We start from the raw sequence: 26881 nt of genomic DNA, 5'->3' as shown, positions 1-26881 counted from the left end.
CACTGATAGTATAAAGTCAATTCATAAGTATTTAGAATAACTTATGGAAGAAATAAAAGTTGGGGTGTACACAAAAACCTATTATTAAAATAATAGATAAATGTACTCATCACTTACTCACCCTGATTCTGTTCTCTATCTTTTACTAACACTTTAAATGGTGGGATAATGTTTATAAATGTTTTGTGCCAGCTTATACTACCTTGTTCTGTCAGCTTATACCATCTTGTTAATATTACACCGATATTTATGAACTAGCCGATATATTATCAGATGGGATTGTATTTTATAAATGACAGGATAATGTTTATAAATGTTCTCTGACAGCTTATAATATCTTGTACATTTTACTCCAATGTTTATGATCTATATATCATATTAATAGATGGAATAATGTTGATAAATGTTCTCTGGTCGCTTGTAATATCTTGTTAATTTTACTCTAATATTTATGATTTATATATCATATTAATGGACGGAAGAATATTTATGAATGTTCTCTGTCAGCTTATACTATTATCTTAATTTTACTTTAATGTTTATTATCTACATATTAATATATATTAGTCTTTCCATAATTTAAACCCGCATCTTATGTACTAAAGATGAACACAATAAAGTACATGATAAAAATGTCGAATCTGTTTTTTGTATTTTAAGAATTATAGAAGTAACTTCACGTTTATTCAACACGAAAGTACATTTAAGAACTAACCAAGTGCAAAATTAAATAGTATGTCACAGTAGTGAATGATTAGTTAGAAAAAATGTATGAAATTTTACACAAGTAAATTCCTAAAACTATTAATAAGATATCAAATGGAGAAAAGTAAAAATCTATTAAAATGCTACAAAAGCTATAAAAACGCACGAACTCCAACCTCTAATTTTGGATTTCAAACCGTTGACTTACGGTTATTTGTGATTTCATTTTAACCAAGAAAATATTTTAAAGTATGTGTACCGTACTTTAAATAAATTTTTAATTAAATACAACTTTTTAAATAAAGTTTATGTTTTAAAGCTATTGTTCAAAGCCTTTGTATTTTAATAAGCCTTCTCCAAAATCAATGAAAATGAATTGTGCTGCCATCTTTGGGGTTCTTTTAAACTATATGTTTGTGGACGTTTATATGTTTGTGGCCAATACTTTCGACAATGAGATCTCGGAAACTACAGGCTCTAGAAAGATTACGTTTTCACTGATCGATTGCAAATTTTGCATAGATTGTCCAGTTCTAATTAAATATTAAAAAATGGCCATTGTTTCTTTATTACATTTTTACGGGTACACGGGAAGTGTTGAAATTAAAAAGAAACTAAAACATCATATCCTACGCATTATACATTCCAACACCACATTATTATATATACGGGTTGAATATGTCTCAGGCGTTCGTTTCCTGGCCAAATAATACTGAAAAAGGAAGGATAACCATTTCTACAGTCTAAGATGAATCTTTATTTTTGGAGTGTTTTGCCCAATGAACACCATATATAACTGACATCATAATTAATTGTATATGTAATGTATTTGCTTATTGCATACTGCATGCAAGAAGAAAGAAAACACTGGTCATACATGAATTAGAAACTCCAACCGGAAGAAGGCTCAAATCTTGCAAACGGTGCAAGATATTGAGAAAAAATAATCGAAAAAATCTCCCCTTTATGATACCCTTTGCAGATTTTTTTAAAATCAAAACGTCTTTCATTTGTGTCTGTAAAGGGACATGTACAGATGTTGTGAGGAATGAGAAGGAAATTTATGCTCATATGTGAATGCTGCGCTGTGTAGAGAACGCAGGTTCAGCTAGTAATTACTAAAAATATATAGCATTATATATTATATATATATATATATAGCATTATATATATAAATTATCAAAAAATATATAGCATCATTATTATGATGAAACCAATTTATAAAGAAAATATTTTTTATTGTTATCTATAAATTAACTTCTAGTAACTACTGAAGAACATTGACACTAACCTGATCCGCAAGTCCTACACCAAGCGAGAGAAAAGATTGTGGGTATGTTGCCCAGATACCAGCAGTCTGTGTTACATCTCTATGACCTTGGTCGTAAGCGAATAAGGCATCTGTGGGGAAAATACAGGTTAATTTAAGAAAAAGTAAGCCTAGATAGATTTACGAAAGCTACAGGTGAAGCAAAACTCCAAAACTTTGTTTAAGTATTTTTCTATGTTCTATATGAAAGAACTTCTTTGCGCGCTTCTTAGAAGTAATATAACGCAAACAAATATGCAATATGATCACTTTGTTTAGGCTTTGTACCGATTTATTTACTTCTATAGGAGAAATGTTTTTAATGATTAGAAGTAGTAAGGGGACAATGTTTAGGAGTAGAAGTGTAACCGTTAGGAGGCTATTATCTATGTCGCCAATTTTGTCCTTCAACCTTATTTGGACATTTCGGGAAATCTGTCTTTCAACAGATACCACACGTCCTCATATCACTAGTCTAAGCTAGCGTCCTTTCCTCGATATATTCCCTCTACCCTGACCTGTTAAATCTTCGGACCCAAGCCTTATTAAGCAAGTGTGGAACATGGTGGGACGGCGGAAAAGTTACCAATAGTTCATATGACAGTGACCATTGTCCAACTAAGCAAAGATTTAGCTACAATTGTTAAGATACCATATCCCAAACACACATTCAGCTATTGTGTTACTCAAGCGACGAGAAATTTCTAATTTCGTGTAGAATTTTATCTTGACAAGAGTCGAGACGAGAAGTGCATTTCAAACTCGAGGCGAGACGAGAAATTAAAATTTGCATCTTGTTTTCGAGGCGGAGAAACGAGACGAGATGAAATTCTCTTGAGTCTCGTGGATAACACTAGTTCAAGGAAGTTTCAAACACTGTTTTAGTGCTGCCCAATTCATAGTAAAAATTGAAAAAGTGATTGTACGAACATAATGAAGAGCATTTATCAGCGTTTAAAGATATGAAAGTCAGTACACAATATATTTCTATACTTCAATAATATATATGGTGTAAATGTTGTTATATCACACTCTTCGTCGACTTCTCGTGAAGCGGAAAAGCCTTATGACGAAATTAAGAGGAAAATCAAGACATCAATTTAATTCATACATTTTCAAAAATCAGACGAGAAAAGCTTTCCGAGAAGCAAGACGAAACGAGAAAGAATACTTCGAGAATCGAGACAAGACGAGAATTTGAGAAAAAAGTTACAAAACGAGGCGAGGAAGTTTTATTTCTCGTTTCGTGGGCAACACAATTCAGTATCTGTACGGAAGGTTAACTGCCAGAAATAAGAAAAACTATTAGGGTTCGTGTAAGATACAAATTGAAAATGTGTTTGATTACAAATATCTTAAATTCAGATGATATGAAAGTAACTTGGAGAACTTGAGCTGTAATATCTATTGTGGCCTCGAACTGGTCCTCCAGAAAATAAATTACCTGTACCATTCATCATTATCGTATGTATTCTACCATTGCTGACAAGCTATTGCTACAAGCTGAAAATCTGCCATGCGGCACGGTTCTTATCCTGAGGTAGCAATTCTTTGTTTTAATGCATTTCATCAATCCCCTCTTTCACCCCTCCCTATTTGTCCTTACATCATACCTTCTTTGTCATGTCCTCAGCGTACAGTTTCTTTTCAATCTATGTTCCAACCAACTTCTCTCCCTCTTTTTAATTACATTTAATATTATTTTTCTCCACTAATATTCGTAACACTTTTTCATTGGTTTTCTGTTCGACACAGGTAATTTTTCCCAATTATTCTCCACATCCACATTTAGAAAGCCTTATATCGTCTTTCATCGCTTTTGCTTAGTCTCCGTATGTGTGCACCATACAGTACAATAGTCCAACCAAAGAATTTAATGAATCTATTTCCTGAATTTTTATTCAAAGACCCACAAAATAGGCTTTTTTTGTTAAGGTTATTTCGCCCTTTCTATCCTTGCCTTTATTTCACACTCTCATTTTACGTCTTCATGAATAACACTACGTAAAATGAGAGCAACAGAAAACTAATCTCCTGTTGTAATTTCTCCCTTCCTATTTCTATATTTGATACAGACAATTTTGCTGTTATCCTATTGGGGAGCACGGTGGCTTAGTATGAGGGACCCTTGGTTCGATCCCAAATCAAGTGGGCATGTGGTGGATATCATCGTGTTCCTGGAGTTTTTCGGGATTTTCCTCTTCCTTCATACTTTCATTCCGCCATTTCTTTTATAACCAATCACTTTCTTTAATCATTCGTCTCCTTTCATCTATCGGGTACATATATGGAACATTCAATTAAAGATTTTTAAAATCACAAATGCTTTTGTCTTTCTAGTATTTATATGATCCCATATTGAGCGCAGCTTCTCTACAAATCTTTCAAAATCTTATTAATTTTCTTTTCAGATTTCATAGCAAGCACCATACAGTATTATTTTACAAACCGAAACATCATCCTCCTTATATAGGCTCTTGTTCACTATTTTAGTATATATTAAATAATATTCGCGAAAGACAACATCCCTGCCGAACTCCGCTTCCAATTACATCCTCTTGTGCCATTTCTTCCCTTATTCAAACACTTACTTTTTTGATACTACTGTATATGCGATCCTTATGAATGTTCGATTTTTTCATTACTCTTTCACCTTCTGTAGAGCTCTCATCAACTCCAGTTGATCATCCAGTTTACATGATCAAAAGGATTCTGTAAATCAATAAACTCAAGATAAGGATACACTTGCTACCTTTCTTCTAAAAGAAATTTCGTCGATTACTTTTAATAAGTCAATAGCATCTCGTATAGCCTTACCCTTCTCAATCCCTAGTATTTGTTCTTTCATATAGCCTTCTGTTCAGTATTAAGAACATAATTTATGCTGCATATAATATGATAATAATAGTTCTGTAGTCTTCAACATTTTCTGGATTTTAGGATTTAGCTAAAGGTAAAATAGTTTGTTTCCAGAAATCTTTTGGCTACTCTCGTATTTTATGTTTCATTGCATAGTCGGAACTATCTCTTCATATTCTTAATGAAATTAATTGATTAGACTTTCATTGGTTATTAGTGCATGCATTCCTATCTAACTGACCACAAAATAGGAATATTTTTTCGTAATATACAATGACGAAATTGTTTACGTGCAAGAGACAAAGTGTATACCCATTTACTTAACTACAACTGTTGACATTACTTCCTAACACACATAGACTACTAAAAGCGTGTACGTACCCTTCTTAACAAAGGTATGGATGATTTCACAAAACGAAAATTCTTACCTTGATAAACCAATAATATAACGGCGGATGCTACAAAAGCTCCAAGGTACTGCGCGATCATGTAATGAAATATTTTCCTCCAAGAAAACTTTCCGACTAGGGCCATTGCTACCGTTACGGCAGGATTTATGTGTCCACCTGAAACAGAAATTTAAAATAATTACCAGTTATGTACCTTATTTACCTTCACTTGCTAAATTACGCATACCTACTCATGGGCAATAGGACATAGGCCCCACTGTATTTGCAGCAGATAATATAAATACAGTAGACTCTATTAACAGCCCTCTCTCATCTTCGAAGCATTTTATCAGCCGCGCTAGATGTTCCACAATAATACACATACCACATAATAAAATACACTACTGTACTTCATTCAGTGTTGCAGGCTTAATCGTACTTTTTTAGTTTTGTATTTTTCTTCCCGTTAAATAAGAGTTTCGTTTGTGTAATACATTAGTGTGTTTTATTCAATATACAGTTTTTCTTTTAACTGTCATTGAAGCAGCTTGCTGCCAAACCTTCTTTTCGTCTTAAATTTATATGATTATAATACATTTTTTAAACCAGTTTAGTGATGTTATACAATTTAGGGCTATACAGGCGCACCTACAAGGGACCCACCGAATCTGGAGCCCTCCCTCCAAATTTCCCATCTGAACATATATTTGTACACTCCCTTCGTAAAACTGTGCTTGTTTAGCAGAAAAATTATTGGTGCAGCATAAATATTTGATTTCATACTTCATCTGTATTCTTTCTTTTCTAATAAAATATTGGGGGGCACGGTGGCTCAGTGACTCTGATGCTGGGGTCCCTGGTTCGATCCCCGGACAAGTTAAGTTTGTGGCGGACAACACCATGTCCGTGGGTTTTCTCTGGGTACCCCCTTTTCCTCCCACTTTCTCACTTCACCAACTCTTTGAGCATCATTCATTTACTTTAATCATCTTCTCCCTTAGCCTAAAGTGCCTAATCATGGGACGTTAACTCAAAGATTTTCTAATAAGATACTCTAGTTCTATCTTTTTTTTTATGAGAATATAGATGACAGTACTTAATTACTTATCGTCTTATTGGATGGTAAACAATACCGGTTCAATATACAAGGTGTTTCAAAACAACACTGACAACGTTTGGGAGGTGATTTCTGACACTAAGATCAGACAAAAAGTATAGACCAACCTGGGTGCAGAAATGTTTCCTTTCAGAGTTATAGGCTGCCGAAAACATGAAAAAAAAAAACTTTAAAGGTTCATAGCTTCAAAACTATGGAACCTAAAGCAATCGGGTCAAGACTTCACTTAGGAACTATGTGGGCTATCCAAAAATACATGTTTCAGAATCTTAAGATACTCAGGAAGCAAATTTTATAGAGGGAGTTTAGCTACGGGCATATAATTTGAAGTACTCTCCAATTACCTTCATAAAAATTGTTGCTCAATTACCGCAGGATTTTGAAACTTGGATATTTGGATAGGGCACATACTAGTTCCTAAGTGAAGTCTTGACTCAACTACATAGGTTCCATAGTTTTGGAGCTATGGACCTTTATATTTCAATTTTTCATGTTTTCGGCAGCCTATAGTTCCGAAAGGAAGCATTTGTCCACCCAGGTTGGTCTATGCATTCTGTCTTAGCTTGTCAGGAATCACCTCTCAAACGTTGTCGGTGTTGTTTTGAAACACCTTGTATATAGACATAGTCTCTTATAGTATTGGACCCCCCAAAACCTTGCACCCCCCAAAAAAAAAATGGGTACATACTTGGGGCTGTGAAATGCTAATATTCGCTTTAACCGTCTTTTTTCGTTATCAGACCAGGACAACATTCCGTGGTGATTGGTTAAGTCAGTCTACTGTGCTTCAGCTACATTTAGCACAACTAAATTTTTCAAAATATTATTAGTGTATTAACAAAAAAAAAGTACAATGATGAGACATACATCAATCGATAAAATTCATTGAGCTGATAATATGGGTGAATGGAATGTAAATCCTCATGTGTAGTTTTCGAGAAAATTGAGAAAAGTTATCTTTTTGTAAATCTAAAAGTTGATGTAGATACCTACGCGAACTATTAAGATCAGTGGCGGCGATTGGACGTTAAAAGTGGGGGGGCAAGACATGATCTGAATATTCCTATATCAATCTTAGTTTTCCTGGTTGTTTCTAACACTTTGTTTCACGAAAGGTTGTATAACTAATAGGATACTATATTTTAAAGTTAAAATACTGTATATCGTATTTCATATTTTATTAAGTAAATTGACAAAACCAACGCAAGTAGGTACTAGACGTTTGTATTCTGAAATAACGAAAATGTAAGAAGAGATTTGATTCCTTGCTCATGAACATCTTAAAATTCTGTCTGGAAAATTGTGTAATCAGAATATTTAATAACAAATTTGAAAACCAAATAAATAGAAATAATAATATTAATCATAGTAATAAATTAGTTTTGCTTTGTATATGCTATACTGAAACTGATGATAATTGAACAACTTAATTTTTAATTCCACACATGCTATTAAATGCATGTTATTACTCTTAGAAAATGAAAGACAGTAAATACTGCAAGCATATGCTACGACATTTAAAGCAATATTTGCTTTTGCAGCTTCCCGAAAGATGTTCGTTGCCACTAAGTGCAGTTTTCACTTTCTTGGAACACATCAAAAGACAACAATACTTAGAATCACTCTACACTCCAGCTATACAAAATAATCCTAAAACCTAGAATTATGTTGAATTCACTGTATATATAGTTACATTAATTGTATATACAGTTACACCCCTAAACACACACTTCACTCGTATATTACATTACAAAACAATAGAAAAGGTAGAAGTTGTTTCTTATTACGCTCTTTTTAATCAATATTCCGTACTTTAGAAAGAAGATAAGACATTTTAGGAATTGTCAATTTTTGTGCAATTAAAGAATAACTTGTGAAATACTTTTTTTTTTTTTTTTTGCTTGCGAAATGTTTTCTCAATTAATTTCAAAGCGGCTGACTAACATATCGAACCCTTGTAAGAAAGGGGTATAGAAGCAAAACCTGCTAAATCCATTTTTGAATTTTGACTGGGAACGAAGAAAAAGTGACGCCCTCATGTTTTTAGAATTGTTGAACAACTTATTTTGTTTAATAGTTGATTTCACTCATTTGTATTAAGTAGGGACCTCTAAACAAGAAAATTGTTAAACAATTCTGAAACATAACGACATCACTTCTTCGTTTCCTGACAAAACTGAAAATGGATTTAGCAGGTTTGGCTTCTATACCTCTGGATTGAAAGTATGCTCGAATTGTTGTGCTCCAATGGATTAATTTTTGAGTTGTTTTCCGTCGCACTTAAAACGCAATTCCTGTAGCTTTCTTAACTTCACGGGAAGACAACCAATACGTACTCACGCAACGGTAAATGTTACATAGCACCATTTTTCTTATGAAACAGTAATACATACATAAACTTTATATTTCCAAATGAAACTACGGTATATACATTAATGGGTTGCTTCAAAAAAGTGGGGGGCAACTGCCCCCCTTTGCCCCCCCTAATCGCCGCCCATGATTAAGATTTAACTGATGTTGAAAATATACGCTCATTATATGTTTTATTGTGGCATAAGCAAGACGAAATTTTCCGAATTCCGAAATTTCTCTGAATTACGGATTTTTTCCGAAATTCGGAAAGTGAAATTTCCGATTCCGGAAATATTTTGGCTATTCCTAGTCCCAAGACTAATTCTTTCATTAAGTCTTATAACTATGTTAAACGTTCCAAATAAGATATTCATAAATTCAAGTGATAAATAACTATGCCCGTTTTATATATATATATATATATATATATATATATATATATATATATATATATATATATATATATATATATATATTTGGTAGCAGGCGCTTACAACTTTTTAAACTTCACTCTTCAACTTGTTCGAACTGGAATTCATTGCGTTCCTCGATTTGCCCTTTTTCTTACCTATCAAGTGACAGATTATGTTGATTATTGACCTTCTCATATTTATTTCTTCATAATGCAATAATCGTTTGTGTGTGTTATAATGAGAAAAAAGCCGTGGATAAAATCTACATTTTTAAAGCCTTTTTTTTTTCGAGTCCTTGCATCTCCAGTAGAGACACATATCAGGGAAATTCAAGTTTGGTAAATACATAAAACTTGGAAGGATGACTACCTCTGTAGTATACAGTTCCTGAACTGATATCTTTCGTTTAAAAAGTCAATCAAAGAATGAATAAAAATAAAGATCGTTTAAAATAACAAACTTTCAGTCAAATTAGTGCTGGTAATATAAATATTTTTCCTGGAAACGTTATTTTGTAACTTCAAAAAAAACTGTATTTTTTTAGCAGAAATATTTATTAGTCTCGTATTTAATGTACCTGGAAATGATTCACATAAAAGTTGGACGAAGCTAGCTTTTTTGAAAAATGAAACACATACTACCTTCATGAACTTTTACCTTGTAGCAGACACGATTTCACAAGTTCTAGACATTCGGCTTACAATGACTATAACCATTTACTGTTTAACTGTGTTTCTCTAAGCTTTAAATTTTTTAAACAGCTGTAGAATCAACAAGACATTGTCAAACCATAAATTCAAATGAAGAAAACACTGATTCGTTTCCCAAACACATGCCTAAACATGTAGATTAACTGTCAATTAAAATCGAACTCTTAGAGTTTTAGAACAGATGGTTTCTCTGTTTCGAAGTGAGACAGACACCTTTACGATTTTTCCATTTGCTGTTCTGGATTGCCAAGATTGTTGCAGAAAATGTTGTTGGATCTTGGCCATTCAACCGTTGTGCGAGACTCTTGTATCTGCTGGGACTTGATTACAAAGCTACCAGAAATAGCTCTCCCCTAAACAAACCGCTAAATAGTAGAATACTATTTTGTCTCGTACTGAAATCAGGAAGAAGGAACAACAACAATAACAACACCATGGTCTGGGAATCAACAATGACACGATCAATCTCACAAGACTAAGATTTAACATTTAGGAAATCATGCCAAGTTGTTTGTCATGTTTGTGAAATACGTAACATATTAGTGGCTGTAAAGATGCTTAATTTCTTTTTATTTATCTGTTTGGAAAGTCTTAGAATACGTATAAACATTCAATGACAAACGGAGTGACTCAGAAATACTTCTTGGTCTTTTCCGGGCATTCCCTTTCAGAAAACTTTCTTCTAATATCAAAGCTTAGTATCCCAATATTTGGATCCTCGAGTAATCACCCAACCACAGATATTCGATCTATCAGCTTATTTTCGAATATCCTAAGAAATTCGTGAATAACTAATTATCTATCTAGATTCTATAGGGAGAAAAGAAATGTTTGTGAATCCTTACGTACTATAAATATGCACCAGATATATGGATCCAGAAGAGTGGTTTGGATGGGGCGAATTGCCTCTTGGACTATGAATGTATGTCCGAAATACAGAGTTTTATATTAAACCAAAGTAGAGTATTGTATGCATTAATAAAAACCAAAATGACCAAAGCACTAAATATAATAATAACATTTGTGTAATAGTTTCGAAAATGCATCATTACTTTCATCATTTACAATTTCAAAGATAACGTTTCAGTAAAAGTTTCGGAAATGCATCATTGCTTTCATCAGACATGTTTTCGAAGATGATATTTGTGTAGTAGTCTCGAAAATGTATTATTGCTTTTATTAGACACGTTCTTAAAGATAACGTATCTAAAGAAGGCGATGTTAAGTATTATTAATATATTCAGTGCTTTGGTCAGTTTGGGTTTTATTAATATATGTTGAATATTTCCAAGGCTGTAATTATCAATATAAAAAGTACTGCAATATTTTATACAGGGCAAGTCAAAATGATAGATCCGGTTTCAGAAATTTATTCTGTGAAATCTAACAAACATATGTTATTGTGAAACACGTGTTAAGAAAAGTACCGTAAACTAGAGACCTGAACGGGCCGGGCTTGGGCGGACCGACACTGATTTCTTTTCAGGCCGGGCCGGGCTAAAACCGATTAATTGCAATTCTTTAATAATTATTGACATTAGTTAAACGATAATTAGATTAAAGGCAAACGTTGAAGAAGTGTGCCCGTGAAAAATGTTACAAAATGAAACTTCGAAAATTTATCGGGCCCGGGCCGGGCTTGGGCCAAGAATTTTAAAAAACTTATCGGGCCGGGCCGGGCTCGGGCCGAAAACTCCAAAACGTTTCGGGCCCGGGCTGGGCCGGGCCTACGTACATTCGGGCTGGATTGGGCTCGGGCCCAAAAATTCGGCCCGTGCAGGTCTCTACCGTAAACTATCCAAGTTTTCTTCAAACATATCACAAGTCTTCTATGTGAGCACTTCGTGCAACACGACACACATCAAGACGATAGTTTATTTCCTGTCAAACTTTTTGTAGCATGTTGTGGTCAATATTAGCAATTTATTTCATGCTCGCTGCTGACTCTTAGTGGAAACATTGCGTTTATTAGATTTCACAGAATAAATTTTTGAAATTCGGTCCATTATTTTGACTTGCCCTGCAAATTTGCCTTTGAAAAGGTATCCTTTAGCGGAGCCCACCGCATCCCAGTCCAGTAAGCAAGCATGTCCACAGTAAGTTTAAGTTTGCCCTTTATTCTCCTCGATAGACTTAACTTAGAAATTCTCTCTGTGTATAGCTTTGCCAAGTGTAAATTTCAAGTCATGCTTGGAGACCAGGTAGCTTTGGCGTATAAATCTGTGTATGCTTAGAGCAGATTTGCGTGCTAGACTTAGCCTTAGATGTTCTCTTTCTGTGTATTGCTTTGGCAACTGTAAATTTTAAGTCATGCTTAACAGGTCTGTCAATTTGAAGGAATTTTAAGGCTAACCTTATATTATGTATTATTGCCGAGTCTGAAAGGAGCTTGCAATCGAGGAACTAGCAAGTTTGCTGTAGTTTTGGTTAGGTCTGCCTGCAGCCGTGTAAATGCAAACTTGTGCAAGCTTACAAACTTAGCCTTAAAGGTTTGAATAAGTCTAGAATGCTATTAGGGCGTGGATCCGCCATTGTAAATATATCACTATGTATTGAATGAAGAAAAATAAATTTTGTTCAGTTAACACAAGTCGTTCCTTGGCTCGTTGTACTAGTTAAAAATCGTACTTATCTAAGAGTTCTAATTGTTTACAGTTTAGGGCCGTGGTGACTCAGTGGTAGAGCGTTCACTTCTGGTGCATGGGATCCATGGTTCGATCCCAGCTCATGCCAAGTGAGCTTTGTGGTGGACAAACACCGTGTGTGGGGGTTTTCTAGGAGTTCTCCCGTTTCCTCCCACTTTCTTCATTCCACCATATCATTCATTTCTCATCATCATCGTCCCCTTTAGCCTACATAACCATGGGACGTAAAACTTAAAGATTTCATTTTGTTTACAGTTTACTCACCAACTAACTTGCAGCGTTACACAAATATTACTGCTGAAATCTAAATATGGTTACGGTACTTTAAATAATTAATTTGAGTCGATTCAGATTCTAGGCTATAATCAAATCGTGACAAGTTTTAAATCTAAAAATTGCCTGCACGCTAGGAACATCTATTGACGTCAAGAAGTAAGGCAGCTTAGCTAGTTGAAATTACCGTAGGAAAACTTCTTAACAGTCTGCAATCTAGGTCTCCACCTATAAACGTGGATTTTTCCTACTACTTTTAACCGTTTAAAAGTACCCGGTCCTCAATAACAAGAAAACAAACTTAACACGTTATTATTATCTACACTATACAAAGTTAAGCATCAAAGGGAACTTTTACAACCATACTAGGCTCATCGCCAATACAGAATAACTGCGTAAAGTCAGTATATGCCAGATATATTATTGAATTCTCAGAATTATGGGGAGAAGAACAACTGATATGAGGGAAGTTGTATCAGCTGATATCGTATCATTTTCGGTCACAGTAAAAAAATCATTTTTAATTTTTTTTTTTTTTATTTATTACTTTTTTCCCAATTTATAATTCCCTTTTTCATACGAAGAAAGTTTTAGGATTCCAGTGATCTAAGAATATGTTGGACACATATCCTGAAGGTGTTATTAAGGTTGAAATTATATCAATGATGTTCTCTATTAAAGAACCAATTAAGCTAGAAGTGAACTTATTTCCTGCTTACACTTTAAGTGAATGATTTAGAGAAAAGGCAGGGACGTTTCTCTCCGTAACTCTTATAATCAATCCACATACAGACAGCAGCGCCGAATTGCATTCAGGTATGTATGTTTCGTTGTCAGATAGCCAAGCAAAGATATCCAATCCTGGGAGACCAAGTAAACCTTGAGGGTACCCTCAGCCCCACCATGGTCTGCACCCTTAGATACGGGTCTATTTGAGTTGTTGTTGTCGATTTGGAGTTTAAAGTCCATTTCAGCACCGATGTTCCATAACATATGAACTTATAGCTTAAAGTGGTGTCCAAACCACATAAACTCCTACCGAGAATCGAAGCCGGGCTTACGTCGCGAAAGGCACGTACTATAACCATAAAGCTACGAGGGAGGTCTGAGACCATTTGAAGTTCTTACATTCAAATGAGCATATTACAAGAACATGAGTTTTAGTGTGAATAGGCACAAGCTGTAGCGCATAAAAATTCTCATTCGGAAAGGATCTAGTTTAAATAATGAAATTTGTCAAATGCTGACCAAATGTTAGTTATAGAGGCACTTGATCTTTGTCTCTACTTTGTATCCTACTACAGAACGTAACATCAAATATACATTCTATACAATAAAATATAAATAGACAACCAAGGCTGATCAGAAAGAAAAGTTGGCAAATCTCCACCTCTATCCAATCCAATACTTTGTCTCTCCTTGCCTACTGAGCTTTTTACATAAATAATGTATTCAACAAAATTCCTCATCTTAATAATCCTTATACAAAGATTGGAGCAAATGATTTAAAAGGTTATCTAGAAATGTCTCTTTTAACTCGTTAGAATGGCATTACTTGTCTTGAGTCGTTGAGAATGGTTAGTTTCAAGAATAAAATTAGAGAGCTCCACGTTCCCGCTAATTTTAGGTTACGCTTGAAGTTGACGAACGTAAAATACAAGATATTTATATACTGCATTCAGGGGGAAACTAACCCACCTGGATACCCCGCAATCACAAGGTGAGCCAACTTTGTTCAGTGAACCAACATGGTAAAGATGAAAGTCCCTATTTCTAGGAAAATATTTTGTTCGAAAATATATCTAAATCACTAATGCTAGGCCACATAGGATTTTACCATGTTTTACCGATATGTTGTTTAAAAAATTAAAGGAGAGATTATCGCTGAATAAAGAAAATATTCAATGTCTGAAAATGGAGAGTTTTAATTTAAAGAAACTAGAGGAGAGCCAGGTGAGAGGGCAATACCAGATTGAAGTTTCGAATAGATTCTCATTTTTAGAAAATTCGGAGTGCGCTAGTGTTGAGGATACTTCGGTTGAAATCAAAGATAGCATTAAAATTTCAGCAAAAGAAAAACTGGGATATGCAGAAATACGTAGAAACAAACCATGGTTCGACTAGGAATGCACTAAACTAGCAGAGAATAGAAAATAGTCAAAATTGCATTGGCTAAAAAATCCAAACAAAGTAATACACAAGATTTCGTAGACATCAGGCGGGAAACTTTCAAAACTTTTAGAGCAAAGAAACGCGATTTTTTAAAGCTAAATTTAAGGAACTTGAAGATAATAGTAAAAATAAAAGCATTCGGGACTTCTATAAGGGTATCAACGAATTTAAGAGAGGCTATCAACCTCGTGCTTATATATTAAAGGAAGCCGACGGAACAATTCTCACTGATACATATAGCGTCTTAAATACGGTAGATGGAAGGATTTCTTTGACGATTTGCTTAACACGCAGCCAAAAACTAATGTTCGTGGAAACAGGGAAATGCACACAGCAGAACCGTATATTCCAGAGTCTAATCAAACAGAAGTAGAAATCGCTATAAAAGAAGTTAAAGAAACACAAATCCCCGGGTGTAGACGAAATCCTGTCTGATAGCAATTAGAGCCTAGAACTGAATGGTATTCACCAGGTTATAGCGTATGCTGATTGTAAATTTAGTATGGGATTATAGGAAAACAATAGAAAGAAATGCAGAGGTCTTATTAAACGCTTGCAGGAACGTGGGTTTAGAAGTGAATGGAGAGAAAACTAAATACATGGAAGTTTCGGGATCGTAATACTGCATATTATGGATGCGTTAAAATATTAAATAATACTTTCGACAAAGTGGGCAGTTTCAAATATCTAGGATCAATATTAACAGACAAAAAACACATTAATGAAGAAATTAAATGTTGACTAAAAGCAGAGAATTCGTGTCATTATTTAGTTCAAAATATTTTGTCGTCGCGAATCCTATAGAGGAATTTGAAGCTTAAAATATATAAAACGATAATCATACCTGCTGTTTTGTATGGTTGCGAAACGTGGTCGCTTAGTCTGAGGGAAGAATGTAGACTAAAAGTAGAGTATAAGATCGTGAGATGAATATTCGGACCCAAGATGGGGAATGGCGGAAACTTCATAACGAGGAACTACATAATTTATACCATTTAGCAACATTGTTAGGGTCATCAAATCTAGGAGGCTCAAGTGGGTAGGTCATGTAGCCAGAATGGAAGAAAATAGGAACGCTTTCAAAGTTCCAACTGGAAGACTTATCGGAAAACGACCATTAGGAAGACTAGGTGCAGATGGGAGGACAATATTCAGATGGATCTCGCAGAAATAAGAAAACAAAGTAGAAATTGGATCCAGTAGGCTAAGGATAGAAGTCAATGGAGAGGTTTTATGAATGCGGCATTGAACCTCCAGATTCCATAGGCCATAGAGTTAGATGATATTTCATCTGATCTGTAAATTCTGTAAATATGTAAAAAAAAAAAAAAAAAAAAAAAAAGTCCAATCTAAAATTTCATATTTGTGCCTGATTATTTTTCTTTTTCTTCCTCTTTTTTTTTTTTTTTACTTTTTTGGGTCATTAGGTGTAATTTTGTCCCCGCATATCACAGTAGAGAGTCAAAAGTCTTGATTCGTGAGCCAACTCTGTATCTAAGCCGGATGGACTAAAGTTTACCACTCCGCCCCTGACTGCATTGATAGGTACAACCTGGATTTTGGCATATCCTAGGGATTTCTAGTAACAACATTTCAGAGAAATTCCTGGATATAATTTTACTCTTCACTACTCATCAAGAAAGTTCTGTCATCTCTGGCATATCCATCATCACAACTTGAAAAGATGCGAAATATATTTGTTTTCGATGTAATATCTGTTTAATATCCAAATAATAAAATACGTCCAAGGAGTGTCTTACAGGTTCATAGTTGTTTCTGGACATTCAGGATCGTAATAGAAATTTTATGTGTAATGAACAGGACAATATTTGAATGTCCAGAAGTTGTCCTCTGATTATCTCGCCCAGGAATGTTCAACAGAAGTCCCGTTTCCGGAACATAAGCGGGAATTTAAATCACTGGATGTTCACAGTACGTTCACTGGCAAAAAAGAATGTCTTATGGGCATCCCGATATTCCGAGATTGGTTCGTTAGACGTCCAAAGGAGGTCTCTATACCATGTGGGTATTGTCCTTCATTTGTCTTCTTTCTGTCCTCCTTTTATCTTCTATCACATCTTTTATTACATTCTTAGTAAAGCATTTCATCTTAAATGCCCTTAACCTTGCATCAATTACTTTTCTTTCCTTGAACTTCTCAAGTAATTTGGTCTCTTTCAAACTTTTATTTAAACAACTTCATTTGCTTTTCGTTACACTCAGCTAATTTTCCCTTGTCTTTTTCCCACCGACGTTTCGAATGTTTCCAGTTATTGTTCATTCCCTCGTGGCTATAGCTAAACAGTTAGGAATCGACTGTAAAACTCGTATGGTTCGGATTCCATGTAAAGCTTTGGGTCCATTTCCGATGTTATAGCTTTGGTGGTGAATGAGAAGCTGAACTCCAAATTGACCAACCAAGCTTCAAGTTCTTTTTTTCAACGACGCCTTTTCGTAAAATACTTGTTTGTGACCCACAAAATAGAATGTTCCACCATAAATGTTAAACTAGAATGAACTAAATTTCTAAAGCAAGACAACGAGGGCCTAGACAATATTTAAATGTTTCTAGCATTCGCCTGATAGACGAGGGGTCGTTCACGTATTACGTAACGCGGCAAAGAGGGTGGGAAGGGGGTTCGGACTTACGTTACGAAGTGTGACAAAGGGGGAGGAGGGGGTTTATATCCTCGTTACGTAACACATTTTTTTGCTGTAATTTTTATTCTTATTTTCAGGTTTATATGCAGTCTTTTAAATAAATAATTTTATTCAATTCTTTTCTTTTATTTATAAATAAATAAATATTTCTTTTGTTTCGGGAAATTGCGAACACATAGGCTATATAAATTAAGTCATGCAGAAGGGATTCGAAGACGCTACTTAACACCAGCATGACTGGTGACGAACACTTCGTGTATTACAACACAATAAAACTCCGTTTGTGGCTATTGCAGCATTGCATTTACGGCACACGCTTTTCTGGATTTTTTTGTTAGTAATCGTAAACACCGTTTGAAGATGCCCTTGCGTTCCACTCGTACCGGTATTTCTGAGAATATTATTTAAAACTTCAGATTTGAATCATTACCCCACTCTATTCTTGTAAGGGTTTTCTCATGTGAAACAGATGAAACTCTTTTTCGTGAAATAATATTTCCCGCGACGGAACAATCCACGATTTGGAGCAAATAAGATACTAAAAACCTAATTCGTCGGATATTTCTCTGACTGTTTTCTCTCTCTCTCTCTTTTTTTTTTTTTTTTTTTTTTTTTACATCTGAATTCGAATATTCTGGTGAAATCGAGTTTATTTGGATTCTGGCACTGATTTAGGAAAAGAAGAATTCCAAAGGGGGTAAACTGAAGTCCAAATTCCAAAGAAAATGCTCGAAAGCTTGTTCTCATAGATATCCCTGCTCCTTCACGTGTACAGTCGCTTCAAATCTATGGTCGACAAGAAACATAATTTCTTTGCATCGTCGACACTGGCGAACTTCAAATACAAGAAGCATCCTGGATCCCGGAAAAATGAGATCGATGTCAGTTATATAGATCCTGTTTCACATGTATTTTTCGGTAGTATTCTCTCTCTGCTAATCATCGGTGACCTAAAACGATGTGTGCGATCCAATTTGGGAAAGGACAGTATGAAGTTTCGATGAATTAAAACTGGTTAACAGCCTTATGGGGTTAAAATGTTACTGTGTTACTACCATTTTCTAATACTTTGATTTGTTGGCGTAAAGCACTTCAAACATATTCAGAATACAAGCATTTTGTAATAAAATGTTCTACCATTAAACATAGTTTTTTGTTGTAATAACCCGCAATATAAGCAAAATTTGTGAAAAAACAAAAATCAAAATGTGTTACGTAATATATGGGGAGAGACTTCTTGCATTGCAAAGTGTCACAAGGGCGAGCGAGGGGGATAAAAATTGATCAAAAAAGCGTTGCGTAATATGTGGACGGCCCCTAAGACAGTGAGAATGACTTGTTGAGGATAGAATCAGGTATTTCAAGATTGCGGAGTGAATCCTATTGTAAATTACAAGGAATAATGTGAAGTGGAATATTTTCCGATGTCTTTTGATTCTCTTGTATTTCATTTTTTAGAATTCTTGCATAATTGAGAATATATAATGAAGTGAAAGATATAGAATATATTTACTATAACACTGCTAAACTAATGTTGTTACTATACATACATAAAGAATTTTAATCTTTGTCTGAGCAATGTAACCTGAAAAGTCTTTTATATCAATACACAGGCGCGGATCCAAGGAGGGCTATAGGTAGTATAGCCCCCCCCCTGACGCTTAGGTATACACTGGATAAAATGGGCTTCAATCCTGCTTTACACTAGATAAAGCTGCAAACTACAGTTTAGTCCCTCCCTTGATCCTATTCTGGATCTGCCACTGTCAATACACATAGCTTCTTTGACAAGTTTAATTGTAATACCGTACAAATTATTTTATACGGAAAATGTAATTATCAAAACGTTTCTCCAATACAATTAATTGTAATATGCTTTCCAGTAATAACTACTAACCTGAGATTCCACCTGACAAGAGAACTCCAAGCATCGCAGCAATTCCGTATGCTATGTTTATCGACAGGAATTCTCCACCGGTTCCTTTACTGAGTACTGATTGTGCTACGGCCGCATCGCCCATCAACTGTAAAACAGAAGATAAAAAATATAAGTAATTTCCAAGGGGTTTAGTTACAAAGACAGGAATATTAAGTCTGAATAAGAAAAAAAAGAAAATATATTCTTACTTAGGGTTGCCATATTTTTTTGATCCAACATACGAACAAGCCTTAAAATGACAACCATCAAAGACACGGTGTCCAAACACAGAATATTTTGAAATTTCTTAGCTAAAATTCTATCTTTTAGGTTACCACACAATTGTTTACTGTAATATTTAAAACCAATTGGAAACTAATATGTTTTATATTTTTTCATTAATACAAACATAATAAATCATGCAATTAAATTACGTATATTATTACGTAAATTACGTAAAGCTAACCAAAAGAACTCTGGAATGGAAAAATGAGACACTTTCCAAAAACATAACCTACTTTATTAATAGTAATTAAAATATAAGTTACAATGATGAAAACAATTCTTTTCGCCCGGGATATTAGCAATTCCCAACTCGGAAATTTCCGGGCAGCTCCAAAAACTGTCAAATACGGACATTTTCCTATTTCATGCTTTGTACGATACGAACACGGACCCAAAAGTACACACAGTCCATACAAAGTACGGACATATGGCAACCCCATTCTTATTAGCATTCAAATCCAAAACGGAATAGAACTGACGTTGAAAAGAAGAAATGTTCCTAGAGAATTGTACTTACCTTGCAGAATCTTAATTTCATATTTGAAGATTTTAAATATTAACACATGGATTATCCTATGAACCAGGAGTTTTAACGGAACAAGCATTTTTTTCCACTCTTACAAAAATCACAAAATTTATTACCTCTCAGGATACGTTCTTACAACAATAGATGAATAAGTATCAACAATAATATGTAATTTATAATCGAAGTTGCATTTTTCCTACATCCTATGCCAAACTCAAAGAAAGCAATAGTTAATAGGCAATTGTGTTCCCAGAAAATTTCTCTCAGGGATACTTAATAAACTAGAGGTAAACCAGTAGTGATAAGCTGCTGGTAATGCAGGATAAGCCATATCTGAGAACAAGCGATGCAGGTAATATTCTTCTGAGAATAACGATAGACCTTGCCCCTCAAGTTTATTTCCTATAACATTCATACGTTAGTATTTCCTGTGACAGAAAAGGTAAAGTGTTGTCGTTATTTTGAAAACATGTATTCATGAATACATAAATATAAATTATTACTAAATATCACTTCTCAGATGGAAAATTCAGCAGAGCGAATTTCTCAAGCAATTTTGTATTTCACGTATCACGTATACTATCAAAGTGCCTAATAAGGTGTTTTTTTTTTTTTTTTTTTTTTTTTTTTTTTTTTTTTAGTTGAGACAGCAAAGTTGTTTTCTCATGATACCAATCATAAAATTTCTTCATCTCTAGCTACATACTATATTCATTATATGGAAAAAGTCAACCTTTTTATTTCCTTGTCATCACTAATAACTTTTTATGAGGTTTTATAATTAATATAGTGTAATATTTAAACACAAAATAATATTATAGTATTCTCCATATATATATATATATATATATATATATATATATATATATATATATATATATATACACGGATATGCTTGCTTCCAACTACATTATTTCTGGTTTTATGGGTTAGATTTTGCTATCTCTTAATTAAAATATAATGCCCCTAACGCATGGCTGTGCTGGGTCATAGAGAGTATTTTGTGCCCCAATTGGATCCGAACCATGGCTGCATGAAAGCACATTAGATCTCACTTTTTGCGAGTTGGAGGTGACTGAAAGCAAAAGACTAAAGGAAACAATATTAAGTGGTAGATTTTCCTTCCTTATATCTGGCGAGAGATCAGAGCTGCTTTCAATTACCCATGCAATGTTAGATGGCCATGACAAAACTATGGGTTTGACATTGCTCCAAAACTAGAGCTGCCAAAGTTCATTTGAGTTCACTTCTTACAGAGAAGTAAACAGAAATTAAAAAAAAAAAAACACACACACACACACTAAAGCGCAAATTTCCTGTGGAATTTCCTGTATCTTCACTGCACCTGTTCATTTAATAATTATTTCAATGTCATAACATATATTAGGAAATTTCCCGGATATTATCGTAAAATTACTATTCTTTTGCCTTAAAAAAAATAGAAAATAGTCTAATAATTAAGTGTCAGTTCTGATATCTTGCTGCTGGACTGGTGACTCCAAACCGACTGCCTTGTTCTTTTCTATTGTGTTACTTAACTTACTGACTTTGAAGGAAGATTTGTTGAATTGAATGAAAGAAGACTTCAAGTCTTTTCTTGGGAAGGAATACCTTATGATTTTGAATTGTATAGTTGTATGATATAAAAACATAATTAATTCACCTTCAATCTATATTTCCTCACACATAATGCATTTGAATGGAAATTCGATAATAGTTATGTTAAAAACACTGCTTTGCACTGACATTCAAAGTTTTCCCCTCGATTTTTCGAAAATATTGCTTGCTTGTATCCTAGTAGAAACTCTACAAAAGAATTCGAAAACAACTTCTTTGACATGTAGAGGTCCAAATTCTTTAAAATTTTGAGTTATATTTGTTTCGTCTACGCGATAACTTTTGTAAAATTTGTGCAACTTTAATGAACCTTGCGAAGAATTGAAAGCTTCAGAGAAATGTTATTTATTTCAATCAGCCAAGACTGTTTCTGAGGGAATAAAACAAAGTAAAATTAAACCCCAACATAGAAGTTTGAGCGTATATATATGATACAACAATTTTCACAGTAACTTTGATTTCTTAAAAAAAAAAAATCAATTTTTATTAAATATGATTTATACATACTGTATATTTCAAATTTCCAACCATTTTCATTGTTTGATGTTGAAATCGACTAAAGAATAAGGGATAAATTCACTTTCAAGTTGTAAATTTGCACATACCTTTACATACATAATGTGATTTTAAAAAGTCCATAATTATTTTTGCACAAATTGCTCGAGCAAATATGTATATTTCATTTCTGATATATCAGATGTCAGATCAATCTTTTCAAATACTGTTTCTTATAATTTATACAGACAAAGAAAATCTACTGTATTTCCATGTTATAGTTTTCGTAAGATGCGATATCAGTGGCGAAGCGTGTCAATTTCTAAAGTATTGGCCTACTTCGCACTTGTAGTATTTATTATAATTATATAGATCCATATATATACTAGCTGAAATCCCCGTTCTTCACACGAAGAAAATATGTTTATAGAAAGTATTTTAACTCCTTCTCACCCTTAGGAGACACATGGGGGATAAATTATGACTTGAACGGCATTAGGAGTGACAATATTCAATCTCAGCAATAAAAAAAAACTATGGATTTAACACTATCAGTCGTATTTTTATTATTATTTTTAAAGGTTAACCCCTTCCGATATGCCTCCACCCAACTCATGCCGCTGGAGGCTGAACTTGGATTTCAATAGCATCTGGTGTCACCATTCATCTCAGCGAGCTCGAAAACTGTGGATCTAGACAATAATTTCGGTCGCTTTCTATTATCTTTATGCAATTCCCTTCCAATTCACCCCACCGCAATCCATGCCGATAGGAGGTTGAACCTAAACGCAACTGCATCGGAAGTGTCACTATTCAACTCAACGACCCTGAAAATTATGGATTGTGCACTCATTTCGGTCGTTTTCGATTATTTTTACACATTATTCCCTTCTCACCCTATCCTTCATCCTCATGCTGATGGGGAATGAATTTGGACTTTAATTGAATTGGCTGGGTCACTTTTCATCTCAGTGCCTCTTGAAAGTGGACTGGATACTAATTTCGATCATTTTGAAATATTTTACGTCTTCACTCTTACCAACCCCAGCCCAGCACTCATTTTTGGAAACGAATAAATATTCTTGAATTGAACTATATTTTAGATTGATTTACCTCTGAAATGGTACTGTGAAACCAAGTATGCCGCCCGAACAACAAAGAAATATGTAAGTGCTACGCTTATAATTCAAATAAGTAATTATAAAATACCAATTAGGTAGAGAATACTCAATTGTCTTGTCATGTAGTAATGTAGGTTTACAGGGGAACACTTGGCGAAGGATTCAGTAAATTTGGTGCCTGCTAGATTGCGGAACTTCATGCATATTTTAGAACTTCCTAATAAGGTTAGAAAGTTCGTCTTAGGCATGGGATATGAGAGTTTAGTTCCAGGTAGGAGCATGTATGATTCATATTAAACAGTAGATCTGCGTTTTGGTTCTGAAAACAAAAATGATCGAATGAATTACTGATGTGTTTTAGGAACGATCGAAATGGAATGCATACTTGAATTTCAATGCATCACGAAAATATTATCGTGTACCTGTTTTAGAAATTAATAAATGTTACGAATAAACGAGAAATGAAGTTCGTTAACTTCTCATCATTACTTAGCTTTTTGTATCCATTTCAAATTATACTTTAATAAGTATGTTTGTTAATTAGTATGTAACCGAATGATTTTTACAGAATCTATTGAGAAATTCAAATTGAACAAATAAGCTGACCGAGTTTGCATCGATTCTTTGCCACTTCTTGTATAGCTTGAATTATTTATGCTGAGTAAAGTCTAAATTTAAGTTCAAGAAATCTGTGTGTAAGACATATACTGAATATACGAGGTGTTTTCAAAAAGTATAGAACCTTTTTCTTTCATGTATACCAATGAAGCGCGAGAGACTTTCTTTAGTGTATAAATGCAGATGGGACACTCATGCGCACGCGCAGTTATGATTTTTTTTCTCGCCCGCAGACAGCGTCAGTCGCTGGCAGTCGGCCAACGAGTGAAAACGTGTAGTGAGCGGTCGTCGGATTTAAGATTTTTGTAAAATGACAGAAAAACTTGAGCAGCGATATTGCATCAAATTTTTCGAAAATCTTGGCGATACCCAAGCGGATATCATTCAATTGGGTCAGTACCTTAAATTTTGAAAGAGAATTTGAGCATGAGGAGAGTGTCCGAGAAATTTGATTTAGGCTTTCATCGACAAACAAAACATTTCTGTGTGTTGTCAGGCTCCCTACTCACCCGACATGGCTCCGTGTGACTTTTGGTTATTTTCTACGCTGGAAATGTCACTAAAAGGGACCCAATTTGAGTCAAGAGAAGACATCATGTGGAATGCGACCACACGGTTTCCAAAAACTGCATTCCAGAAGTGAATGGCGGTAGCGCTGGGAGAAGTGTGTGCATTACGAAGAAGACTTCTTTGAAGGGGATTAGTGTTTCGGATTTCCAAATCAATAAACGTACTTTTGTTAACCAAAAGTTCGATACTTTTTGAATACACCTCGTATACCATTATGCAACAGCAAATTCGTTATTTTTCTTGCGTAATTTGTGTCTCATATCAGAATTTACGAAATGTATTTAAAGTGAAAAATCACTTAAGGCTCCAAAGCCGCGATGTGGTTTTGTGGGGAGCGGGGAAGGAAGACCGTTTAGCCGCCATTGCTGATATGACTTCCCTCTTATAGAACTCTGAAACCGCCACTGAACAATTATCACAGTTTAATGCGATTTTAACAGCTTCTGACGAAACATTAAATTGCTGAAAACAGGAATTAATTCAATGAAGCCCTCGTTCAACGATAGGCTATAAGAAATAATCGTTGTCGAGTCAATAAAAACAGAAACCTTCACTATAAGAGCAGAGGGAACGAGATGACTATTGGATTCCACCACACAGCCAATTTGGAACTTCTCTTTTGTTAGTTAACAACGAAATTAGCTATAAAAAAAATCTTGATTTCTTGATTTCTTCTGAGCACATATTTATCTAAAACGAACAACTGAAAGAAGGCTCAAGTTGGTCGCAGAGGGAGGAGGAGGAAGCCTATTCCGCCCAGTCACTAATCACGGACCTGATTCAACGGTTTCGTACAATCATTAAATTAAAACGTTTCCCGCTTCACGTATCTTGCAAATTTTTAATTCACCACTTATAAGGTTTGCGTTTAAGTACCGTCCAAGTGAATTGGATAATTGAAATAACTCAAATGATTTTGTGCTTGGTGTGTTCCTGCTTACCATGTGTGCGTGTATGTAGACAATATATGGATGGCGATTTTTATACGCTCAGTTTCATTGTATTTCATGTAGAGAACTCATAACGTTCTGTAAAATATTCGGTTGTCAGAAAGATGCAAGACATGGATGTAGTACTTGCATGCACACATAATATTTCCCCTCTTCAAAATGCATATGAGCATGAAATCTCATCCAGCATTTAGAACCTAAATGTGTTGGCATCTTCTTCAGCTCATAAATGGTGAAAAACAATACAACTTTCTGTTGTTCTCTTTCTTCCGTTCCGAAACAACGCTCTGACAATTTCTTCTTCTTCTTCTTGCTCCCTCATCATCTGAACACATCGCCATGTCTAATTATTCTTTCCTGCTTCTTAAACATTTTATTTTGTTTCCACGTGTCTTAGAAAAAGTCTTCATAATTTGTTATATAATAAAGTTATATTTTAAGAGCATTATGTTCCTAAAATATTGAAGTTCGCATAGAAATACTGTTATACTATACTATACCAAAATTGATAGCAAAATTCAGGTTTCATACAATATGATATCTCGAGACATGTTGCTCTGTGCCATGTCTAGCAATTTTTTGAAGTGCAGAGAGTATGGCCTGCTAGGGCGAACATAATAGTATGTTAAATTTTCTAACTTTCGCGTAAACTGGAAAAGAAGGTTGACCATTCCATTGTAATTCAATGACACATATCAAACAACCTTCCCTTGCCTTGTGCAGGTACATTAATGAAACAAAACTACCTACATGCTCTTCTGTGGTTCGGTTGCAGCCCATTTCACTTAATAGCTCAATTTCACTGGGAGTAGTATTTGCCATTATGTTCGCCCCTACGGATGGCCAATTCCAATTTTTACTTTCCGGACTCCGGAAAATAAAATCGGAAAAATTCCGAAATTTTTCTGAATTCCGAAATTTTTCCGAATTCCGGAAAGTGAAATTTCCGATTACGGAAAATAAATTGGGGAGTCAACTTGAAAATTTCAAATGGCAAAGGGACCGCGTAATATATCGTTGGAAAGGACTCTACAAAAGAAATATTTTACCGAAAGTTTCAAGTCGTTATGTTGACCCCATCCAAAATGATGGGCGTTCACATTTTGTGTTCATGAAGTTCGTTGCCACCCGTTGTATCTGCGAAACGGCTGCGAATATGATAAAACGCAAAAACAC

The 26881-nt window shown here is 34.6% G+C and overlaps 1 protein-coding gene across 3 annotated transcripts in view; it reads right to left on the bottom strand.

Annotated features, from left to right (window-relative positions):
• Nucleotides 1–26881, bottom strand: part of LOC145677663 (aquaporin-7-like) — a 98589-nt gene that overhangs the window by 29397 nt on the left and 42311 nt on the right. For 2 of the 3 annotated variants that reach the window (XM_081748090.1, XM_081748100.1), the window contains exons 2-4: nt 19503–19629; nt 5302–5439; nt 1997–2106 (exon numbers count right to left, since the gene is read on the bottom strand). In XM_081748090.1, the coding sequence (XP_081604216.1) occupies nt 1997–2106; nt 5302–5439; nt 19503–19629 (375 nt within the window). Of the gene's footprint in view, nt 1–1996; nt 2107–5301; nt 5440–19502; nt 19630–20325; nt 20525–26881 lie in introns of those variants that run through there. The other variant, XM_081748094.1, reaches the window with a different exon arrangement.

This window comes from Thermobia domestica, chromosome 2, assembly GCF_964235325.1.
Source record: "Thermobia domestica chromosome 2, izTheDome1.hap1.1, whole genome shotgun sequence".
Lineage (NCBI taxonomy): Eukaryota > Metazoa > Arthropoda > Insecta > Zygentoma > Lepismatidae > Thermobia > Thermobia domestica.
Note: the sequence above shows the minus strand (reverse complement) of the source record. Positions and strands in the feature narration are given on the sequence as shown.